This window comes from Somniosus microcephalus, chromosome 6 (assembly GCF_052327205.1).
Source record: "Somniosus microcephalus isolate GS21.2 chromosome 6, FLI_Smic_1.0, whole genome shotgun sequence".
NCBI classification, from domain to species: Eukaryota; Metazoa; Chordata; class Chondrichthyes; order Squaliformes; family Somniosidae; genus Somniosus; species Somniosus microcephalus.
This window is the reverse complement of record NC_140992.1, coordinates 174340182-174359579: the sequence shown is the minus strand read 5'-3', so window position 1 is coordinate 174359579 and position 19398 is coordinate 174340182. Positions and strand designations below refer to the sequence as shown.

Sequence of the window (19398 nt, the reverse complement as noted above, 5' to 3'; positions counted from 1 at the left end):
TACATTTCTTGTCAGAGTTCTTAGCACCTCAAATTGCAACCTCTGCTCAGAACCACCAGGATGTCACCCTAATACGCACCTCAAAATTCCCTCTCCAGATGTGACTCCAGCTTGGAAGGACAGAATTTATTATTGTACAACACAGTTCAAATTGACATGGAAACTCCTTTCGGCAGTGATTACACCTGCAATCCTAGTGACAACACTGAATTTGAAGGTGGGGGAGTTACAGGGGTGCTTATTGCTTTAACATTTGTATATACTAAGGAATATTTGTTGTGCTTTGGTATGGAGAGTTTTGACTCTTTCTGAACTTGGGGGTATATTGGAGCATTTTGTTAAGCAGTGATGCAATAGTTATTTCAGCATTTGTATTGTCAAGGGTTTCGGTTCATGAAACAAGGGCTTAATTGAGATTCTTCATTTGTTTTTATGATGAAGGGAGGGATCTACAAGAAACATAACCAGCCTAATTATAAACAAAACCGGAAGAGAGAGCATAGGAAAGAATAAAGTATGGGAGGACATTGATGGCAAGGGAATAAATAGAGTTATAGAACAGGAGTCTAAAAAGATGGTTAAACATAAAGTGAGAGGAATCCTATTAAAAATGAGTTAAACTCTGTATAGCAATGAACACAGTGTCCGTAATAAAACAGGGGAGTTGGAGGTAATCGTGTTGCGAGGAACCAGACATAGGGATTACTGAGACATGGCTACAGAAAAATCAGGACTGGGAATTAAACATTGCAGGGTGTAACATATTTAGAAAAGAGAGAGAGGGGAAAAAGGGGAGGTGGAGTAGCTGTACTTATTAGGGATAACAATGGCAGTAGAAAAAAGTGACGCAGCTATCAGCAAGACAAAAATAGAATCCATATGGATAGAGATAATAAAGGATCAGTCACACTAATAGGCGTAGTCTACAGACCACCTAATAGCGGAAGAGAGGTGGAGGAAGAAATATGCAGACAAATTAGGGAAATTAGTAAAAAAAACATAGAATAATCATCATGGAGGATTTCAACTACCCTGATATTAATTGGGCAAAAGAGGTAGGTAAAGGGGATAAGGGAATGGAGTTCCTACAATGTGTACAGGATTCCTTTCTAACCCAATATGTAAAAAGCCCAACAAGGGAGAATTCGCTACTTGGATCTAGTAATGGGAAATGAACCAGAGAAGTAAAAGTAGGGGAACATCTAGGCATTAGTGACCATAATATAATACGCTTTAAGATGATAATTGAGAAGGACATAAGTATGACGAAAACCAGGGTAATAGATTGGAGAATTTGCTACTTTTGAAGGGCTGAGAATAGAACTTGGGAAAATAAAATGGGCAACAATATTGGTAAACAACGATGTAGGACAGCAATGTGCAGGAACAATATATTCTGCAAAAAGGAAAGGGCAAACTAAACACTAATGAGACTCCATGGATGAATAAAGCCATAAGGGAACAATTGAGGGTAAGGAAAGACATAGGAAACATTAAGTACATAGACAGCAGGGGAATGCATGATAAGGGAGAATACAAAGAGATTAGGAGAGAAGTCAAAAAAACAATTAGGAAGGCAAAGAGGAGCTATGAAATTAAATTATCAGGTAGCATAAAACAAAATAGCAAAATATTTTACAGGCACATCAATAAAAAAGAGGGGGTTGGGATGGGAATAGGGCCATTAAAGGGATAGACAGGATAATACCACAGGTAACGATAAAGAGATGGCAGAAATATTAAATAATTATTTTGCTTCAGTATTTACTTGGGAGATAGAACAGGTGGACATGACATTGGATGATGCGATAAGTGCATTTAAAATAAAAGGGAATATGTTAAATAAACTAATCAAACTCCAAGAGGATAAAACCCCTGGTCCGGATGGATTGCATCCATGCATTTTAAAAGAATCTAGGGGAGATAGAAGAGGCATTACTACACATATTTAATAATTCATTAGACAAGGGTGTAGTGCCAGAGGACTGGCAGATAGCTAACGTAATACCTATATTTAAGAAGGGGGAATAGAACATGTCCAGGGAATTATAGACCAGTCAGCTTAACATCGGTGGTAGGAAAAATAATGGAATCCCTATTAAAGGAGAAAATAAAGAACATCTAGAAACCAAAAACATAGTAATGAATAATCAGCATGGATTTCAAAAGGGAAAGTCTTGCTTGACCAACCTCATTGAATTTTTTGAAGAGGTAACAGAGAGTAGATAGTGGTAATGCAGTAGATGTAATTTATCTAGATTTTCAAAATGTCTTTGATAAGGTACCCCATAATAGACTGATGAACGAGGTCAGAGAATGTAGAGTCAGGGGGAAGTAGCTAGCTGGCTTCATGACGGAAAGCAGAGAGTAGGGGTAAAAGGTAGCTATTCACAGTGGCAGAAGGTGGGTAGTGGTGTTCCACAAGGATCAGTGCTGGAACCACTTGTTCACAATTTATATTAACGATTTAGACTTTGGAATCAAAAACACTTCCTAAATTTGCGGATGACACCAAATTGGGACGGGGGGGTGGGGGGGAGATGGTCAATACTGAGGACTGCAACAAATTACAGGAGGACATTAACAAACATGCAGAATGGGCATATAATTGGCAAATAAAGTTCAACTGAGGCATTACATTTTGGTAGGAAGAATAGGGAGGTCACATTACTTGGAGGGTGCGAGTCTAGGTGGGGTAGAGGAACAAAGGGATCTCGGAGTACAAATACACAAATCACTAGAAGTTGCGACACAGGTTAGCAAGGCCCTGAAAAAAGTAAACCAAGCACTAGGGTTTATTTCTAGTGGGATAGAATTGAAAAGTAGGGAAGTTATGCTAAACCTGTATCGAACCTTGGTTAGACCACACTTAACAGTACTGCGTACAGTTCTGGTCGCCATATTATAAAAAGGATATAGAGGCACTGGAGAGGGTGTAGAGAAGATTTACAAGGATGATACCAGAAATGTGAGGGTATAAATATCAGGAAAGGATTAACAGGCTGGATCTCTTTTTTCCTGAAAAAAGAGGGCTGACCTAATAGAGGTCTTTAAAATTATGAAAGGTTTTGATAGAGTGGATACAGAGAATGTTTCCACTTGTGGGGAAGAGCATAACTAGAGGCCATCAATATAAGATAGTCACCAAGCAATCCAATAGTGAATTCAGAATAAACTTTTTTTTACCCAAAGAGTGGTGAGAATATGGAATTCGCTACCGCAGGGAGTGGTTAAAGCATAGATGCATTTAAGGGGAGGCTGGACAAGCATATGAGGGAGAAGGGAGTAGATGGTTCTGCTGATAGATTTAGATGAGGAAAGACGGGAGGAGGCTCGAGTGGAGCACAAACGCTGGCATGGACTGGTTGGGCCGAACGGCCTGTTTCTGTGCCGTATATCCTATGATGGCCATAGTGGAAATGTAAAATGCAGGGTTTGCAGATTTAGCTAGGAAAGAACAAGGAATTCCCAAATCAGTGAGGTTTAACCTAATGCAGGATTAGTTTAGGAAGCCTCAAATTAGTGAGGTTTGACCTATTGCAGGATCAGTACAGGAATCTCTAAATCAATTTGGTTTGGCCAAATGCAGGATCCGTATATCATTACCAAATGACTCTAGCACAGTGCCTCTTGTATGAGTGGACTTTTATTAATAAAAACATTAATTTGATCTTGCCGATACCCAAATAGGGTTTGTTACAAACCAGCAATTTAGCGACATACTTGTCAGCTGTTCTAGGATGTAACCTTCCTGTCCCCCAGATAACAACGGCTGAGAGTTCTTAATGAAAATCCCTCCAGGTCCTGATTCAGAAACATTTAATTTGCCTTTTTGTCTCAACTGCTAAGATTTTCTAGTCTGTCACCGTGGCTTATGTTGTTGAAAGGTTTTAAGATGAAAATTATTCTTACTTTTGTCCCACTTCTTTGGCCTGTAGTTAATGTTCCCACATTTAAGGAGTGGTTGAGTTGTATTCTGGGTGGAAATGGCTCACTAGCTGACTCCTGATCGCACTAATGACTGTTTCACTTTACAAATATCGATCAATCTTTCCTTAACTACGGCCCTTTTTGGAAACTTTTCTTTTCACCCACCCCCCAAATCATCCCCTAGCACAAAATACACAATAGGACTGAATATTGAAAGGGACAGTTTAACTCCATTCAAAAGAGTGAATATCCTAAGTAGTTTTAGTCTAGAGCTAATATTTATTTTGAGGTGGGGTGGGAGTATGTATTTGCACGATAGAAATGAAACCCACATAACACGATAATAAATTGTAGTTTAAAATGACCGTAATTAGATGCAAGGTAAATGCGTTTAAAAATTAAAAGTCTTCTAACTCGTAATTGAATTTGCCAGTAATACCTTTTAACAGTGTTGAATGTTAACCTGCAAGTGTATTTTGCACCTTTTTTGTGTGTGTTTAGATGAATATGATGCATACATCATTGTGTCTTTCGTGAACGCCACGCTGGTACTGTCTATTGGTGAGACCGTAGAGGAAGTGACAGACTCCGGATTTCTGGGTACCACCCCCACCCTCTCCTGCTCCTTGCTTGGTGAGGATGCACTGGTCCAGGTAGGGATATAAAGTTTGTGACTTGGTCCAATGAAGTACCACGTTCAGCCACATTGGAGCATCTACTGCTCCTTTTATAAAGTCCAGTTAACACACATTCCTTTTTTGCCGTGGAAAGTAAAATGGAACAGTTTCACGTTTACTGTAAAACTTGTATACAAGATCCACCTTCCTATGTCATTTGTACCTAGTTGTATGACCTGTACACTGGCACAGCTTCAGTTTGTAACCTTATTTACTTGGTGGCCATAAAATAGCAGAACCTTAATAACTGGTGCAATATTCTAAGTTTTGCGTACCTGTCTGCCTCTCTTTCACAGTCCAGTTATGCAGCTTGTCACCTGAAGAATATATAGTGTATAATAATTTATAGAATTTGGGCCTTTATTCAGACTTTTGTATTTTTGTAAATAACGGCAGGAGTTGTATTTGTTCTGTTTAGTGTAGGAAAAGACTCGAGCAAGTAAGCTTCATGCGAAGTGCTCAAATTGCTCCTCTATCTTCCACTAGCAGTGACCGACCCAATGACCACTACTACCTCACCCCAGTGTTAGACAACTCGAAATACTCCAGAGTGACAGGACAGAATTTATCATTGTACAGCTGTTTTTCTTTTAATACTACAGTCCTAAGTACAAAAAAGTTGTGTTCTCAGTACTGTATGTGCTGAAATACGAGTGGAAATGCTGAGTTTATACTGGCGGAGTGATACTTTCACAGTCCTGTTATATTTTGCTGAAACGTGCGACATTCCTTGTGTTAATTGAATTGCCACTGTAGGAGTGTGCCGATCATTAAAGAGGCTTTATCTCAAGGAGTCTGGAATACAAAGTAGTGGAAGTTATGTTAGTTATATAAAGCTAGGGTTAGGCCCCGTTTAGAGTACTGCGTTCAATTCTAGGCACCACACCCCAGGAAGGGATATATTGGCCTTAGAGAGGGGGTGCAGTGGAAATTCACCAGAATGAATATAGGGGCTAAAAGGGTTTTAATTATGAGGACTGGTTCCATAGACTAGGCTCAAAATTCCAATCGCCAAAGTGCTACCTTTCTCCAGCTCAAATGCAAATAGACCACGCGTGCAATAATCATTCACACTCTTAGTTCTCTAACTGAAATTCAGTCTCTAAGAGGCACGCAATCTGCACGAGTTATTCCTTTTAATAAAAAAATGGCTTCTTGTGGATCTTGACGGTTTGACAAACATACATGCATACAATCATCTTGAGCATAGAAAATTAAGGAGTGATGTAATTGAGGTGTTTAAGATGATAAAAGCTTATGGTGGGGGAGTCCAGAACAAAAGGGCCTAGCCTTAAAATGAGAGCTGGGCAGTTCAGGGGTGAAGTCAGGAAGCACTTCTTCATACAAAGGGTAGTGGAAATCTGGAACACTCTCCCAAAAACCTGTTGAGGCTGGGGGGCCAATTGAAAATTTCGTAACTGAGATTGATAGATTTTTGTTATGCAAGGGTATTGAGGGTTACGGAACCAAGGCAGATAGATGGAGTTAAAATACAGACCAGCCATGATCTAATTGCATAGCGGCACAGACTTGAGCAGCTGAATCTCTTGTTCCTATGCAGGCCATTACATGGCTCGATTTATTAAAACAATGAAACTAAATACGAAAGATGACTTTCTTTAGAAAGAAAAGGAGCATTTTAAATGTGGAGTTGATTTCTTTCTCGCGATTTGAAGGGCATTCAATTGAGCAATTGTTTTTAATGGTTACAATTACAGTAATTGTTTTTTTAAGAATAAGTTTTCTTTACTAATCTCCCTTCCCCCACCATTGTTGTTTTTTGTCTTTGTTATCCATATGGTAAATTTTTAATCTCGGCAGAATGCTTTGTTGTGAGAGAGGCCAACCCCAGAAGAGAATATGGGGACGGGCTTAACGAGAGGTTTTGAGAGGGCAAATAGTGAAAAAATGGTTCCCCTCAATTGGCTAATTATTAACAAGATTAGAGCTGAGATTATCACTGGAAGAACGATGGATATTGGAAGATTTATCTTTTTATCTAGATGTTTATTAAAGCATGGCATACTTTACTACAAGTGACTGGAGACAGAGACTGTAATATTTAAAAGGGAATTGGAAATATTTAGAAAAGAACGATATGAAATAAAGGAAGTAAAATTAATCAGCTCCTGTTGAGTGCTGTAATTTTATGATGAACCAGACTGCGCTCATCCGATCTCTTACCGTGATTGACCAGCTGAAATAGGAGGCAGAAGGAGAGAGAGAATAGTTTTCTTAATAATGTATTCTTTAAGGATGTTGTGATTTGGTGCAACATAACCCTGATTGCTGTTTTAAATTGGGATTTTGCATTGCATTTAAGAGCCAATTTAAGATGGGTCTGAATACATGCCTCATACTGTAGCCGAAGAAAAGTCCAGCTGCCTTTTTGATTTTAGGTGTACCCCGATGGGATCCGTCACATCCGTGCTGATAAGAGAGTCAACGAGTGGAAGACCCCTGGTAAAAAGACGATTGTGAAATGTGCAGTGAACCAGCGGCAGGTGGTGATCGCCCTGACAGGTGGCGAACTGGTCTACTTTGAGATGGACCCGGTGAGTAAAGCGTTATGCAGCAGTGCCTCCGATAACAAGTCAGAAGTCCCTGCTTTCAGTATTAAACTGAGAGTATCTGGACGAGTGTCTCCTTTTTATTTAAATGTTGTCCCCTTCCAAGTACATGGCCTGCCTGCTCCTGGGCTGGCATCAATACTTCCTTTAGCCAACCACCAGGAGGTGCCAGAGACTGCCCAGCTGTAACCGTGCTCGTCTCTACATTCTGCGCTTGTAGTCAACCAATAATAAAAGGACAGCATTCAAATCTGGCTTCCAGCAGATTAAAATTCTCCTCTTGAAAATTGTTCTCCCTTCCAAAATGGCTAGTGGGAGCCAGGTGGACGAAGAAACCAGATTAGTAAAAGGTTTTTATTCATGTGTAGTAAGCATAGATTAGGTTATATTAGGCAGTAAAACAAGTTTTAGAATTGGCGGGGGCGGGTGGGGAGAAGAGGATGGAGCGACGGTGGGATGAGCAGAATTAAAATGTTAACGTTTTTGGATTAAAATTGTATTTGAAATGTTTATTTTAGTAATCGATGGTTAATGTTGCAATGGTAAAGATGTTCCTGTTAGGTTAAACTGTTGCTGCAATGTGCTGTCTGTTCTTGCACAGGATTGTGTATCAGATTTTTCATGTGTTGCATTTGCAAACTTTTGTTTATAGTCTGGACAACTGAATGAGTACACTGAGCGGAAGGAGATGTCGACCGACGTGGTCTGCATGAGTTTAGCAAATGTCCCTCCAGGGGAGCAGCGTTCTCGATTTCTGGCTGTGGGTCTCATAGACAACACGGTCAGGATCATTTCTCTGGACCCGTCGGTAAGTTTTACGCAATTGCCTTTTGGGAAAACTGTTTAAGACGTACTGAGTAATCGTCTTTATCGCAATGTTACTAACCCCGCTTCCCATTTAAAATAAATTCTATAAAATATGCGAATTTGGCCAGCCTTGCTTCTTGCAAGCCAGTGCATGGTTTGGCCAGAGAAACACGTGCAACTGTGAATCAGTCGAGTCTGTTGCATTTGGCATAGCCTGTGTACCTAGGTCATGCTGTAGTTTGGTAGCAATATAAAGCTGTAGTCTTCTTGCCTGTTGCATGGGTGACGGGACCTCCCAATAAGCTGATCGGGAGTGCTCTTCTGCTTCTAGTTTGGGGGTGGGACACTTCGGTCAGGAAAAAAATGTTGGGACTTCTTTTGAGTTTGCTAGTTGAATAATAACCCTGCAAGAGTCAGCACCTTCGGGGAGGAGGAGAGGATTCTGATAAACATATGCAGACAAACTACATTACCAGGGTTGTTCTTCCTCTAGAGAGCTGTTAATTTCATTGGTCCATTGACATGCGCCTGCTGAGCATGGGAACACCACCACCTCCAAGTTCCCCTCCAAGTCGCACACCATCCTGACTGAGAAATATAACACCAATCCTTCATCGTCGCTGGGTCAAAATCCCGGAACTCCCTCTCTAACAGCACTGGGAGTACGTTCACCACACGGACTGCAGCGGTTCAAGAAGGCGGCTCATCACCACCTTCTGATGGGCAATAAATGCTGGCCTCGCCAGTGATGCCCACATCCCGCGATTTAATTTTTAAAAATTTAAAAATTCTGATACAATTCTAATATTCTCACACAAGAACTGACCAGCATTCAGATCTGGACCGTGTAATCTTAACCTACTTTTTCAGTTTAATTTTTTCACTGAACAGCTCCCACTTCTGGCCTTTGGTTCTATGCTGCTTCCCTTATTTGTTTGCATTTTTTGATCTCTATCTATTCTGACCTCAAGTGGCACACCCACTTTTCCATTGCTAAAGCTACCTTGATGACCAAGTTTTCTCTTATTGAACACGTCTTTTCCACTCTAGACTCCTAATTATTAAAACCCGAGTGCACTCAACATAAATAATGTTCCCATATCTCTGGAGAAGCTTTTTTAATACTCTTGCACAAGAAAAAACTTGTCTGACGATTTCCCCTTTCATCTCGAGCCTCCAGTATTCTGTTTGAATTTTTGTTCAATCTTCCTCTATTTCATTGGCACTACTGTGGTTGACTCCTTCCTTGTTCTTCAAAGCTTATTATTGCAGGCTCCTACTTTGTTTCCCTGGACTGCAAAACTGATACCCCTCATCTTGGTCATTCCTTCCTACAGTATAAAGGCTTTTCTAACCTATGCTTGGTGTCTTCTAATAGCTACTTTCTGATTGGTATTGTCCCTGTGCTGTGAGCCTTAATCTTCCATTGTGATTTCTCAAAGTAGAAAAAAACCAAATTTGTCAGGTGATTTCTTGAATTAAGCTTTTGTGCACTTCTTTCACTGAGCTAAGTGAACATTTTTTTGTCTTTGTGCAGCTAAAAGTGAGAACTTCAATGATGTAATGAAGAGCTATTGGTCTTCAGCACCTCTCTCTCACTTCGCCCAGTAACCCCACTAGATTGTAACTTTCCACTCCACCTCTAATGGATGTGAAAACATTTTCAAGAGAAGCTGGTCTATAATGTAAGAATCATTCCCATCAATGTTCCCTGTAAGCAGCGTGGCTGTGCAGCGCTCCAGGGAACCCATGCAGCCGGCTTGCCAGCTTTTCAATGTAAAAACCACGCATGTGGGGTATTTTGAATGGCTTGCGCAGTCCCTTAAAGGACCCGTGCGGGCCAAAAAAAATTACAGGGAGCATCGAGTCCCATAATTACTAGGAATATTTTACAGCGCTGACTGCACAGTCCAGGGATTGAACCTGGGGCCTTTCTGGTCTGCATTTCTTAGTACCACACCAACTACCCTATTTAGGGAGCTGTACTAACCTTGTCTTCCTTGTCATTCTCAGGACTGTCTGCAGCCTCTCAGTATGCAAGCACTTCCTGCACAGCCTGAATCTCTCTGTATAGTTGAGATGGGAGGTGCAGAAAAACAGGATGAGCTAGGAGAGAAAGGTTCCATTGGCTTTTTGTACTTAAACATTGGTTTACAGGTGAGTAAACTCAATCGGTACCTGGGTCAGTGAACGTTAGTGGGTATGAATTGTGCAACATTCTCAGTTTGATAACCCCCAGGAACAACAAGCTTTGCTGTATAATCCTGTGTTGTATTAATCAGTTGTGTTAGACACTGAATGCATGATGATATTCACCATAGTAATAATTCACTGAGGGACCCAATTGTGCTTCAGTTACTTGGAGAAATCTTGCTGTCTGTCTGTGATGATACCAGCAAAAGAGGCCCAAGCTGGGAAACCAATTTCCCACCGCCATTTGAAGGCTGGGCTCTTTTCTCTAGAAAGTAGAAGAAAGACTTTCATTTATATAGTGCCTTTCATGACCACCAGATGTCTCAAAGTGCTTTACAGCCAACACCGTATCTTTTGAAGTGTAGTCACTGTTGTAATGTAGGAAATGTGGCAGCCAATTTGCGCACAGCAAGCTCCCACAAACCGCAATGTGATAACGTCCAGATAATCTGTTTTTGTTATGTTAATTGAGGGATAAATATTGGCCAGGACACCGGGAATAACTCCCTTGCTCCTCTTCGAAATAGTGCAATGGTTTTTTTTTACATCTGCCTGAGAGAGCAGACTGGACCTCGGTTTAACGTCTCATCCAAAAGACAGCACCTCTGACAGTGCAGCACTCCCTCAGCGCTGCACTGGAGTGTCGGCCTAGATTGTTGTGTTCAAGTCCCTGGAGTGGGACTTGAACCCACAGCCTTCTGACTCAGGCGAGAGTGCTACCCACTGAGCCACGGCTGTCACTGACTGAAGGGTGACCTGATGGAGGTTTTTAAAATATGATAGGATTCATTAGGGTAGATGTCATGAAGATGTAGGGAAGATGTTTCCACTTGTGGGGCAGTCCAAAACTAGGAGCCAGAAATATAAGATCGTCACTAATAAATCCAGTAAGAAATTCAGGAGAAACTTCTTTACCCAGAGAGTGGTAAGAATGTGAAACTCGCTGCCACATGGAGTGGTTGAGGCGAATAACATATAGATGTATTTAAGGGGAAGCTTGATAAGCACACGAGGGAGAAAGGGATAGAAGGATATGTTGAGAGGGCGCGTTGAAGTATAGTGGAGAAGGCTCGTGTGGTGCATGAACACGGGCACAGACCACTTGTGCCGAATGGCCTGTTCCTGCACTGTTAATTCTATGTACGGCTGTAATCTAATGAGAAATAACAACAGAAAATGCTGGAAAACCTCAGCAGGTCAGACAACATCCGTGGAGAGAAATTTGAGTTGACATTTCGGGTCGAACCCTTCTTCAAAACTTCAAATGAGGTTTGAAATAATATATGTTATAAACCACTCAGTTTCACTGTCCAGGTGGCATTAGGACTCCTCTTAAATTGTGGGCCAGCACCAGACAAACAGCAGTGAATGCGTTGAAGAGGATGGGCAGACGACTTGCTTCTCATCTCGCCTAAACTGATCTGTAACCTGCTACTTGGAGATGCACACGAATGACTTGTTGACTCTTTGGTTACCCCTCTTCTCACTCTGGGTTACCCCTCTTCTGCTCACTCTGGGTTACCCCTCTTCTGCTCACTCTGGGTTACCCCTCTTCTGCTCACTCTGGGTTACCCCTCTTCTGCTCACTCTGGGTTACCCCTCTTCTGCTCACTCTGGGTTACCCCTCTTCTGCTCACTCTGGGTTACCCCTCTTCTGCTCACTCTGGGTTACCCCTCTTCTGCTCACTCTGGGTTACCCCTCTTCTGCTCACTCTGGGTTACCCCTCTTCTGCTCACTCTGGGTTACCCCTCTTCTGCTCACTCTGGGTTACCCCTCTTCTGCTCACTCTGGGTTACCCCTCTTCTGCTCACTCTGGGTTACCCCTCTTCTGCTCACTCTGGGTTACCCCTCTTCTGCTCACTCTGGGTTACCCCTCTTCTGCTCACTCTGGGTTACCCCTCTTCTGCTCACTCTGGGTTACCCCTCTTCTGCTCACTCTGGGTTACCCCTCTTCTCACTCTGGGTTACCCCTCTTCTCACTCTGGGTTACCCCTCTTCTCACTCTGGGTTACCCCTCTTCTCACTCTGGGTTACCCCTCTTCTCACTCTGGGTTACCCCTCTTCTCACTCTGGGTTACCCCTCTTCTCACTCTGGGTTACCCCTCTTCTGCTCACTCTGGGTTACCCCTCTTCTGCTCACTCTGGGTTACCCCACTTCTGCTCACTCTGGGTTACCCCACTTCTGCTCACTCTGGGTTACCCCACTTCTGCTCACTCTGGGTTACCCCTCTTCTGCTCACTCTGGGTTACCCCTCTTCATTGGGCTGAATCCCTGGCAACTGTTCCATGCCTTTGTGCCATCGCTGCGCCCAGCAACACAGTTGAAATCAGGGCTACGCTGTGACAGGGTTTAGTGTGTGGCCCTGGCCCTGATCCTATCACATTGTGGCAGGCTTCATTGCAACTCCGCACCGTCACCAGGGCGAGGCGCTGCTTTAAGTTTGCACATGGTACTGGCTGCGAGAGTTTAGATATAAATACGAGTTCTAGATGTGCTGCTGTATTTCTTTGTGCCTTGTTCCCAGCTGAGTGCCGGTTTCCTGGTGTGTATTCTAAGATTTTCCTGTGGTTCTTTTAGAATGGTGTATTACTAAGGACAGTGTTGGACCCAGTCACCGGAGACCTGTCTGACACGAGGACCCGATACCTTGGTTCACGGCCCGTCAAGCTTTTCAGGGTCAGGATGCAGGGACAAGAAGCGGTGAGTGTGCACAATTGTGTCCCCAGCCCTCGCGAGCTGAAGGGTTGGACGATAATGACATGAAAATTACGAGCTTTCAGTAACCCGTTCAAGGCAGGGGGTACTTGGTGATCATGGGTTGTAATCTTAAGCAATAGCTTACTTAAAGATCACTAAGATTGTTAAAAATCTAATGTTGGATGTTACAGCCTGGAGGGAAATGTGTGACGCAAGCAGGAAAGTGTCAATTAATTATTGTGACTCCTGTTACTTTTCCAAGATTTGCCTTTGCATTAAACTTGCCACAAAATTTCATTAACTCCTTACAGTTTACTTCCCAGCCATTTTCATCCTTCTCTGAGCTACTTTGAAGGAATTCATCCCCCCTCTTTCCCCCCCCCCCAAAGCTTTCTCGGCTGTTTTAACAATGCTGGCAGCAGAAACCATTTGTTAACCTGCCCACACGCTCGTGGAAAGTGATTTCTGTACTCATTGGCGTACTTTTGGCTGGCTGGGTATGCCTTTGTACTCTTGGGTTGGATATTTGTAAGTAATTTAATCAAAATTGGGACCCTGGGGCACTTGTTTGGATTCTCGTTAAATGGGGAAGTGTGGAAGTGGTACTGTCATGTTAGAAAATCGCGAGTGGTGCCATTTGAAGTCTGGTGAAGTCATTGTCCTCCAACCCTCAAACGTTGAACAACTTTAACATGATGATACATTCAGTCCGTGTTTCACCTGATATCTTATGATTACTGCACTGTTCTGATTTAAAGTTGGCTTGTTCTCAAGCTTTCTAATCTCATCGCCCTTCGCTATTTTGATTCTATATTGTTTGTTTCCTTTGCCGTGCAGGTTTTGGCCATGTCCAGCAGGTCATGGCTGAGCTATTCGTACCAGTCTCGTTTCCACCTGACGCCGCTGTCCTATGAAACTCTAGAGTATGCATCTGGCTTTGCCTCTGAGCAGTGCCCTGAGGGTATTGTGGCCATCTCCACCAACACGCTGAGGTAGGTGTCGCCAAAAAAAATGGCCCGGACCATGTAAAATGGGATTGTCGCTGCTAAAAGATTTGCGAAATGTATATAGTGAGTGCCGCCACCTGGGTGGGTGTCATCTGGCATCTCGCACACACAACCTTGCCAAAAATTGGGCGTTTTTTTTTCAACTTCATCTACCCCTATAAGTGGAGGTCTGAGCGCCTCTGTTTTAAGACAAATCTTTCCCTCTCCACATTGCTGCCTTGAATGTTTGATGACTTGTGGACAATAATTTAACTGATAGACCTGAAAGCAGAACTGAGCTGATTGCCGGAGAACTGAACAATGTAAAATAGACATTGTAGCACTAAAGCTAAACTCGCTTTGCCAAAGTTGGCCAACTTAAGGAAAATGATGCTCACTTTACCACCTTCTGGAGTAGCTGTCCCAAAGAAGAACGTTGCAAGTCCCGTGTTAGCTTTGCTATCAAATCCAGTATTACAGACAAACTTGAGAACTTTCCCAAAGGTATCAATGACTGTCTGATGGCACTTAGATTGCCACTTGCTGGGAAATGTCATGCCACCATCATCAGTGCCTATGGACCTTGACCAAACCAGATGAAATCAAAAACAAGTTTCATGAAGATTGAGACCACCCTATCTCTTGGGTACCTACCTTGACAAACTCATCATCCTGGCCAACTTCAATGCTCGTGTCTGCTCAGACCATCAAACCTGGTGGGGAATCATTGGCAAAAATGGCATTAGGAATTGCAACAGCCTTTTGCTCCTTATACACCGAAGACAGCCTGATCATCACCAACACCATCTTCCGGTTGCCAAATAGGCACAAGACGTGTTACATGCACCCTCGTTCCAAACATTGACATCTGTTTGATTACATTGTGATGTTCGCCATGGCTCAGTGGGTAGCACTCTCACCTCTGAGTCAGAAGGTTGTGGATTCAAGCCCCGCTCCAGAGACTTGAGCGTAATCTAGGCTGACACTCCAGTGCTGCACTGTTGGAGGTGCCGTCTTTCGGATGAGACTTCAAACTGAAACTCCGTCTGCCCTTTTGGATGGATGTATCAGATCCCACGGCACTAGTTTGAGGAGCTGGGGACTTCTCCCTGGTGTTCTGGTCAATATTTATGCTGCAGCTAACATCACTAAAACAGGTTAACTGGTCATTATCACATTGCTGTTTGTGGGAGCTTGCTGTGTGCAAATTGGCTGCAGCGTTTCGGGATGTCCTGAGGTTGTGAAAGGCCAATTTATAAATGCAAGTTCGTTCTTTCTTGTCCTGTTTTCTGACTAAAATGTAATTAACGATATCAAAATCACCAAAGCAATGAGAGGTGCTGAATGTTGGACAGACCAGCGTCTCATTCATGCAAAACTCAACATTCACATTACCACCTCGGAGGCCCTAGGGCCAAAATATCACCCACAAAGTTAAATGGAAGCAAGCTCAAGTCTGTTTGCCCAAGAAAAACTGCACAGCTACTCAAAACCATTTGATCACTAAGTACAGCTTCTGGTGGCATTGCAGCTGACTGGAACTGCTTCAGAGACACAGTCCACAATGCAGCTTGGGAAGTCTTGGGCCAAACTGTCTAAGCATTAGTATTGATAAAAATGATATTTTCAGGTTACTTGATGAGAATCAGCGGCTGCATTCAATTGTGAATAAAGGACAAGTCGTCAACCAAGAAGGAGCACACTTAAAACAACATTTGTAAACCAGTCCAGACCAAACTTAAGGATTATGTGTGATACCTGGTAGAGCAAAAAGTTAGATCAATTGCAGTCTTATGCTGAGCAGAATGACAGGAAGAACTTCTATAATTCCCTAGAATTTAGAAGGTTAAGGGATGATATCGAAATTTTCAAGATATTAAGGAGAACAGATAGGGTAGATAGAGAGAAATTATTTCTGCTGGTTGGGGACTCTAGGACGAGAGAGCATAGTCTAAAAATTAGAGCCAGACCTTTCAGGAGTAAAATTCGGAAACCCCTCTACACACAAAGGGTGGTAGAAGTTTGGAACTCTCCCGCAAACGGCAATTGATGCGAGATCAATTGATTTTTAAGCTGAGATTGATAGATTTTTGTTAACCAAAGTTATTAAGGGATATCGGCCAAAGGCATATGGAGTTAGGTCACAGATCAACCATGATCTCGTTGAATGGCGGAACAGGTTCGAGGGGCTTAATGGCCTACTCCTGTTCCTATGTTCCTTTTAAGATAGTATATGGCCCCCAATCTAATAGTTCTGCCCGTTATGAGCATCGATGAAACCACTGTCCTCAAAGACAAAAATCAGATCCTGAAAAGATGGGCTGATAATTTTCAAAACCTTTTTAAATAAGAAATTGCTATCAATGATGAGACCATCAATCAGCTGCCCGCTGAGCCATCAATTACATTCTTGCAAAAAAAAACCTCCTGTCTGAGACTGCAATGACCATCTGGCTGCTCTCAAATGGGAAGCACTCTGAAAGAATCCCCTAAAAGTTCAATTCTCCACCTCTACAAGGGAAGGGGAAATTGTTTTATCTGTGATAATCACTGGGGAATCTCTACTTATTATTGCTGGAAAGATGCTTGCAAGAGTGATGGTTAATTGCTTTATTTAACACACTGCTGAAAAAATCCTACTAGCAGTCAATGTGGGTTCAGCAAAGGAAGAGACACGACTAATCTGATCTTCGCAGCCAGACTGCTCCAAGAAAAATAGAGCCCTCTGTCTTTGACCTGAAAAAGGCATTCGCTGCTATCAGTAGAGACGGTCTCTTGAAAATCCTCTCCCAAGTTTGGGTGTCCAGACCAATTCATTGAAGTGGTCAAACAATTCCACGATGGCTTGAGTGATGGAAGCTGGGGACAATTCCATCGCCTTTCCTGTTACAAACATCCTTGCATCATCACTCTTTAATGTTTTGTTTGACGCTATGCTTCGCGTGGCTTTCAATAGTGTCGAAATAGGAGTCGCGATCAGATTCGGGACTGATGGGCAACTCTTCAACCTTGAAGTCCAACTCTACAGTTATCTCAATCGGTGCTCACACTCTTCATGCTGTGGACAGATTCACATGGGCAGCACCCTGTCTAGAAAAGTCTATATTGATACAGAAGCATCTTGCAGAATCGTCAAAGCCAGTTCAGCTTTTGGCAAACTCCGTGGGCGCCTCTGGGACAATGTCTGATGAACGAATCCCGAAGATCTTTTATGGCACATTGACCCACTAGGTTACTTCACAAGATAGAATCATGTATCAGTAGGAATTTGATACGATTTATTAGGAATTGGCACCAATCCCGCAGCCAAAAAGTTGTAATAAACAGATGTGGATCAGCCTGGAGCCATGCTACCAGTGGTGTCCCCCAGGGATCGGTCCTCTGCCTGCTACTGTTCACCGTCTTTTGTAATGACCAATGGTCTTGGGCGTATGGTCAGTAAGTTTGCAGATGATACCAAAATCTGTGCATGGGTTAAGGCAGTAGAGGAGTGCAATCAAATGCGAAGAGATTTGGATGTGCTCGGGGTGTGGACCTCACAATGGCAAATGGCATTTAACTTTAATAAATGTAGCGTCAGCACAGCATAAAAAGTGAACAAATTTTAAAATGATGCTACATTCAGTCTGTGTTTCACCTGATATCTTGTGATTACTGCAATGTTTCTGATTTAAAGTTGGCTCATTACTATTCTCAAGCTGTGCTTTCTAGTCTCCTTGCTGTTCACTATTTTGATGCTATATTATGTGTGTCCTTTTATGGTGTAGGTTTTGGTCATGTCCAGCGGGTCACGGCCGCTGTCCTATGAAACTCTAGAGTATACATCGGGCTTTGCTTTTGAACAGTGTCTTGAGTGTGAGGAGCCTTATCAAAGGCTTTCAGAAAGCCCAGGTAGACAATGTCTACCGAATTTCCCTCGTCCATTCAGTCAAATTAAATTTGTAAGACAGTACATACTTTTCCGGAAGAAGTGTTGTGTATTTCTGATAGCCCCATCTCTCTCCCAGTGATTTATCGAGGGCCTGTCTCTTGCGTGCCTCCTACAGATGCCAAGACTGGGGAGTGGTTTACTCGAATATTCATTCAGCTAGAGAATGATGTAAGCATGGAAATCCTAAACGTAGGTTTCATTCTCATGTGTTTCACTGCGACTCCATAAATCAGGTTAACCTCACTCAAAGGGCTATTAAGGTAAAGTGCTATTGCGCGAGTGTAGTGACAGAGGAGTGTATTTATGGGCTGCAACGTTCCCATTAATTTTTTTCTTTTGATTTCTTTCTAGAATCTTGGCTCTCGAGAAGCTGGGAGCGGTGTTCAATCAGGTTTCCTTCTCTCTGCAGTACACCCCGAGGAAGTTTGTCATTCACCCAGAGAGCAACAACATCATCGTCATCGAGACCGATCACAATGCTTACACAGAGGCCACCAAAGCCCAGCGCAAACAGCAAATGGCCGAGGTAACTTGCCAGTCACCGATTATGACTCCAGCTCAGTGCCGTTCTAGCACAAAAAAAGTCTAGAAATGCTAGTTCTTACTGCACAGCACATGCTGAAAGACTTAACCTGATACTGAAGTAAAGTTGCTTCTTTGCATATATATGACTGGGTTCTTTTCACAACGCAGTAATTTTTAGTTACTGAATTGGAATGTGACTAACTCTGTTCTGAATACATTGACACTTCTGTGTTTAAGAGCAGAAAATGCTGGAAGTGTACATCTTAGAGTAAGATAGATTAACGATTTGAGTGTTAGCACGTCATCAGAATATTAATGCTTCAGTGTTATCTGTTGCTAAGGAAATGGTGGAAGCAGCTGGAGAGGATGAGCGAGAATTGGCAGCAGAGATGGCAGCTGCCTTCTTGAACGAGAACTTGCCTGAATCCATTTTTGGATCCCCCAAGGCAGGGAGTGGACAGTGGGCATCTGTTGTTCGAGTAATGAACCCCATCCAGGGCACTGTGTACGATCAAATCCAGTTGGAACAGAATGAAGCAGCATTCAGGTATAACCGGTTTTAGCACAAGAATCATAGTGATGAAATGCATATACTTCAGCAGGTTACATTGCCTATGACATTTTATCCATATATATTGTGCCTATCTACCTGTACGCACTTAATCAGAGTTCTTTATTCTAACGGGGCACATGGCCTACTGGCATAGTATCCATCTATAGTACTGGTCAGTGTACCTGTACATGCACTCGTTTACAAGGGCTGTGAATGATGTGAAAATCCAGCTTGACTTAATCTAACCAGCATTGAACCTGTGTTTGATTTTCTCTTGTATGATGGGATTTTGCAGTGCTTTATTTAAGTGTCTGGTCTCATTTAATAAATAGATTTAAATCTTGACCTCCTTGGATGTCAGTAGTTCGCGGGTTTATTATTGACAAGACATCTCATAAAATTGAGTATCTTCAACCCCTCTTTGATGGAGTTAGCTGCTGGGGAAGGGAGTGTAGAGCATCAGTAGCAAGAGACACATTTTCACAATAAAATGTCATGGAAATACTAAAGCCATGTTTTGGCTGTAA

General features: G+C 42.6%; 1 protein-coding gene across 1 annotated transcript in view; it reads left to right on the top strand.

Annotated features, from left to right (window-relative positions):
- The window catches only part of sf3b3 (splicing factor 3b, subunit 3), an 83308-nt gene that overhangs the window by 37739 nt on the left and 26171 nt on the right, over window positions 1–19398 (top strand). Inside the window, exons 13-20 of the mRNA XM_085990956.1 lie at window positions 4432–4583; window positions 7007–7162; window positions 7830–7985; window positions 9998–10141; window positions 12757–12879; window positions 13714–13868; window positions 18145–18319; window positions 18660–18865. Coding sequence (XP_085847082.1) covers window positions 4432–4583; window positions 7007–7162; window positions 7830–7985; window positions 9998–10141; window positions 12757–12879; window positions 13714–13868; window positions 18145–18319; window positions 18660–18865 — 1267 coding nt within the window. The remainder of the gene's footprint in view (window positions 1–4431; window positions 4584–7006; window positions 7163–7829; window positions 7986–9997; window positions 10142–12756; window positions 12880–13713; window positions 13869–18144; window positions 18320–18659; window positions 18866–19398) is intronic.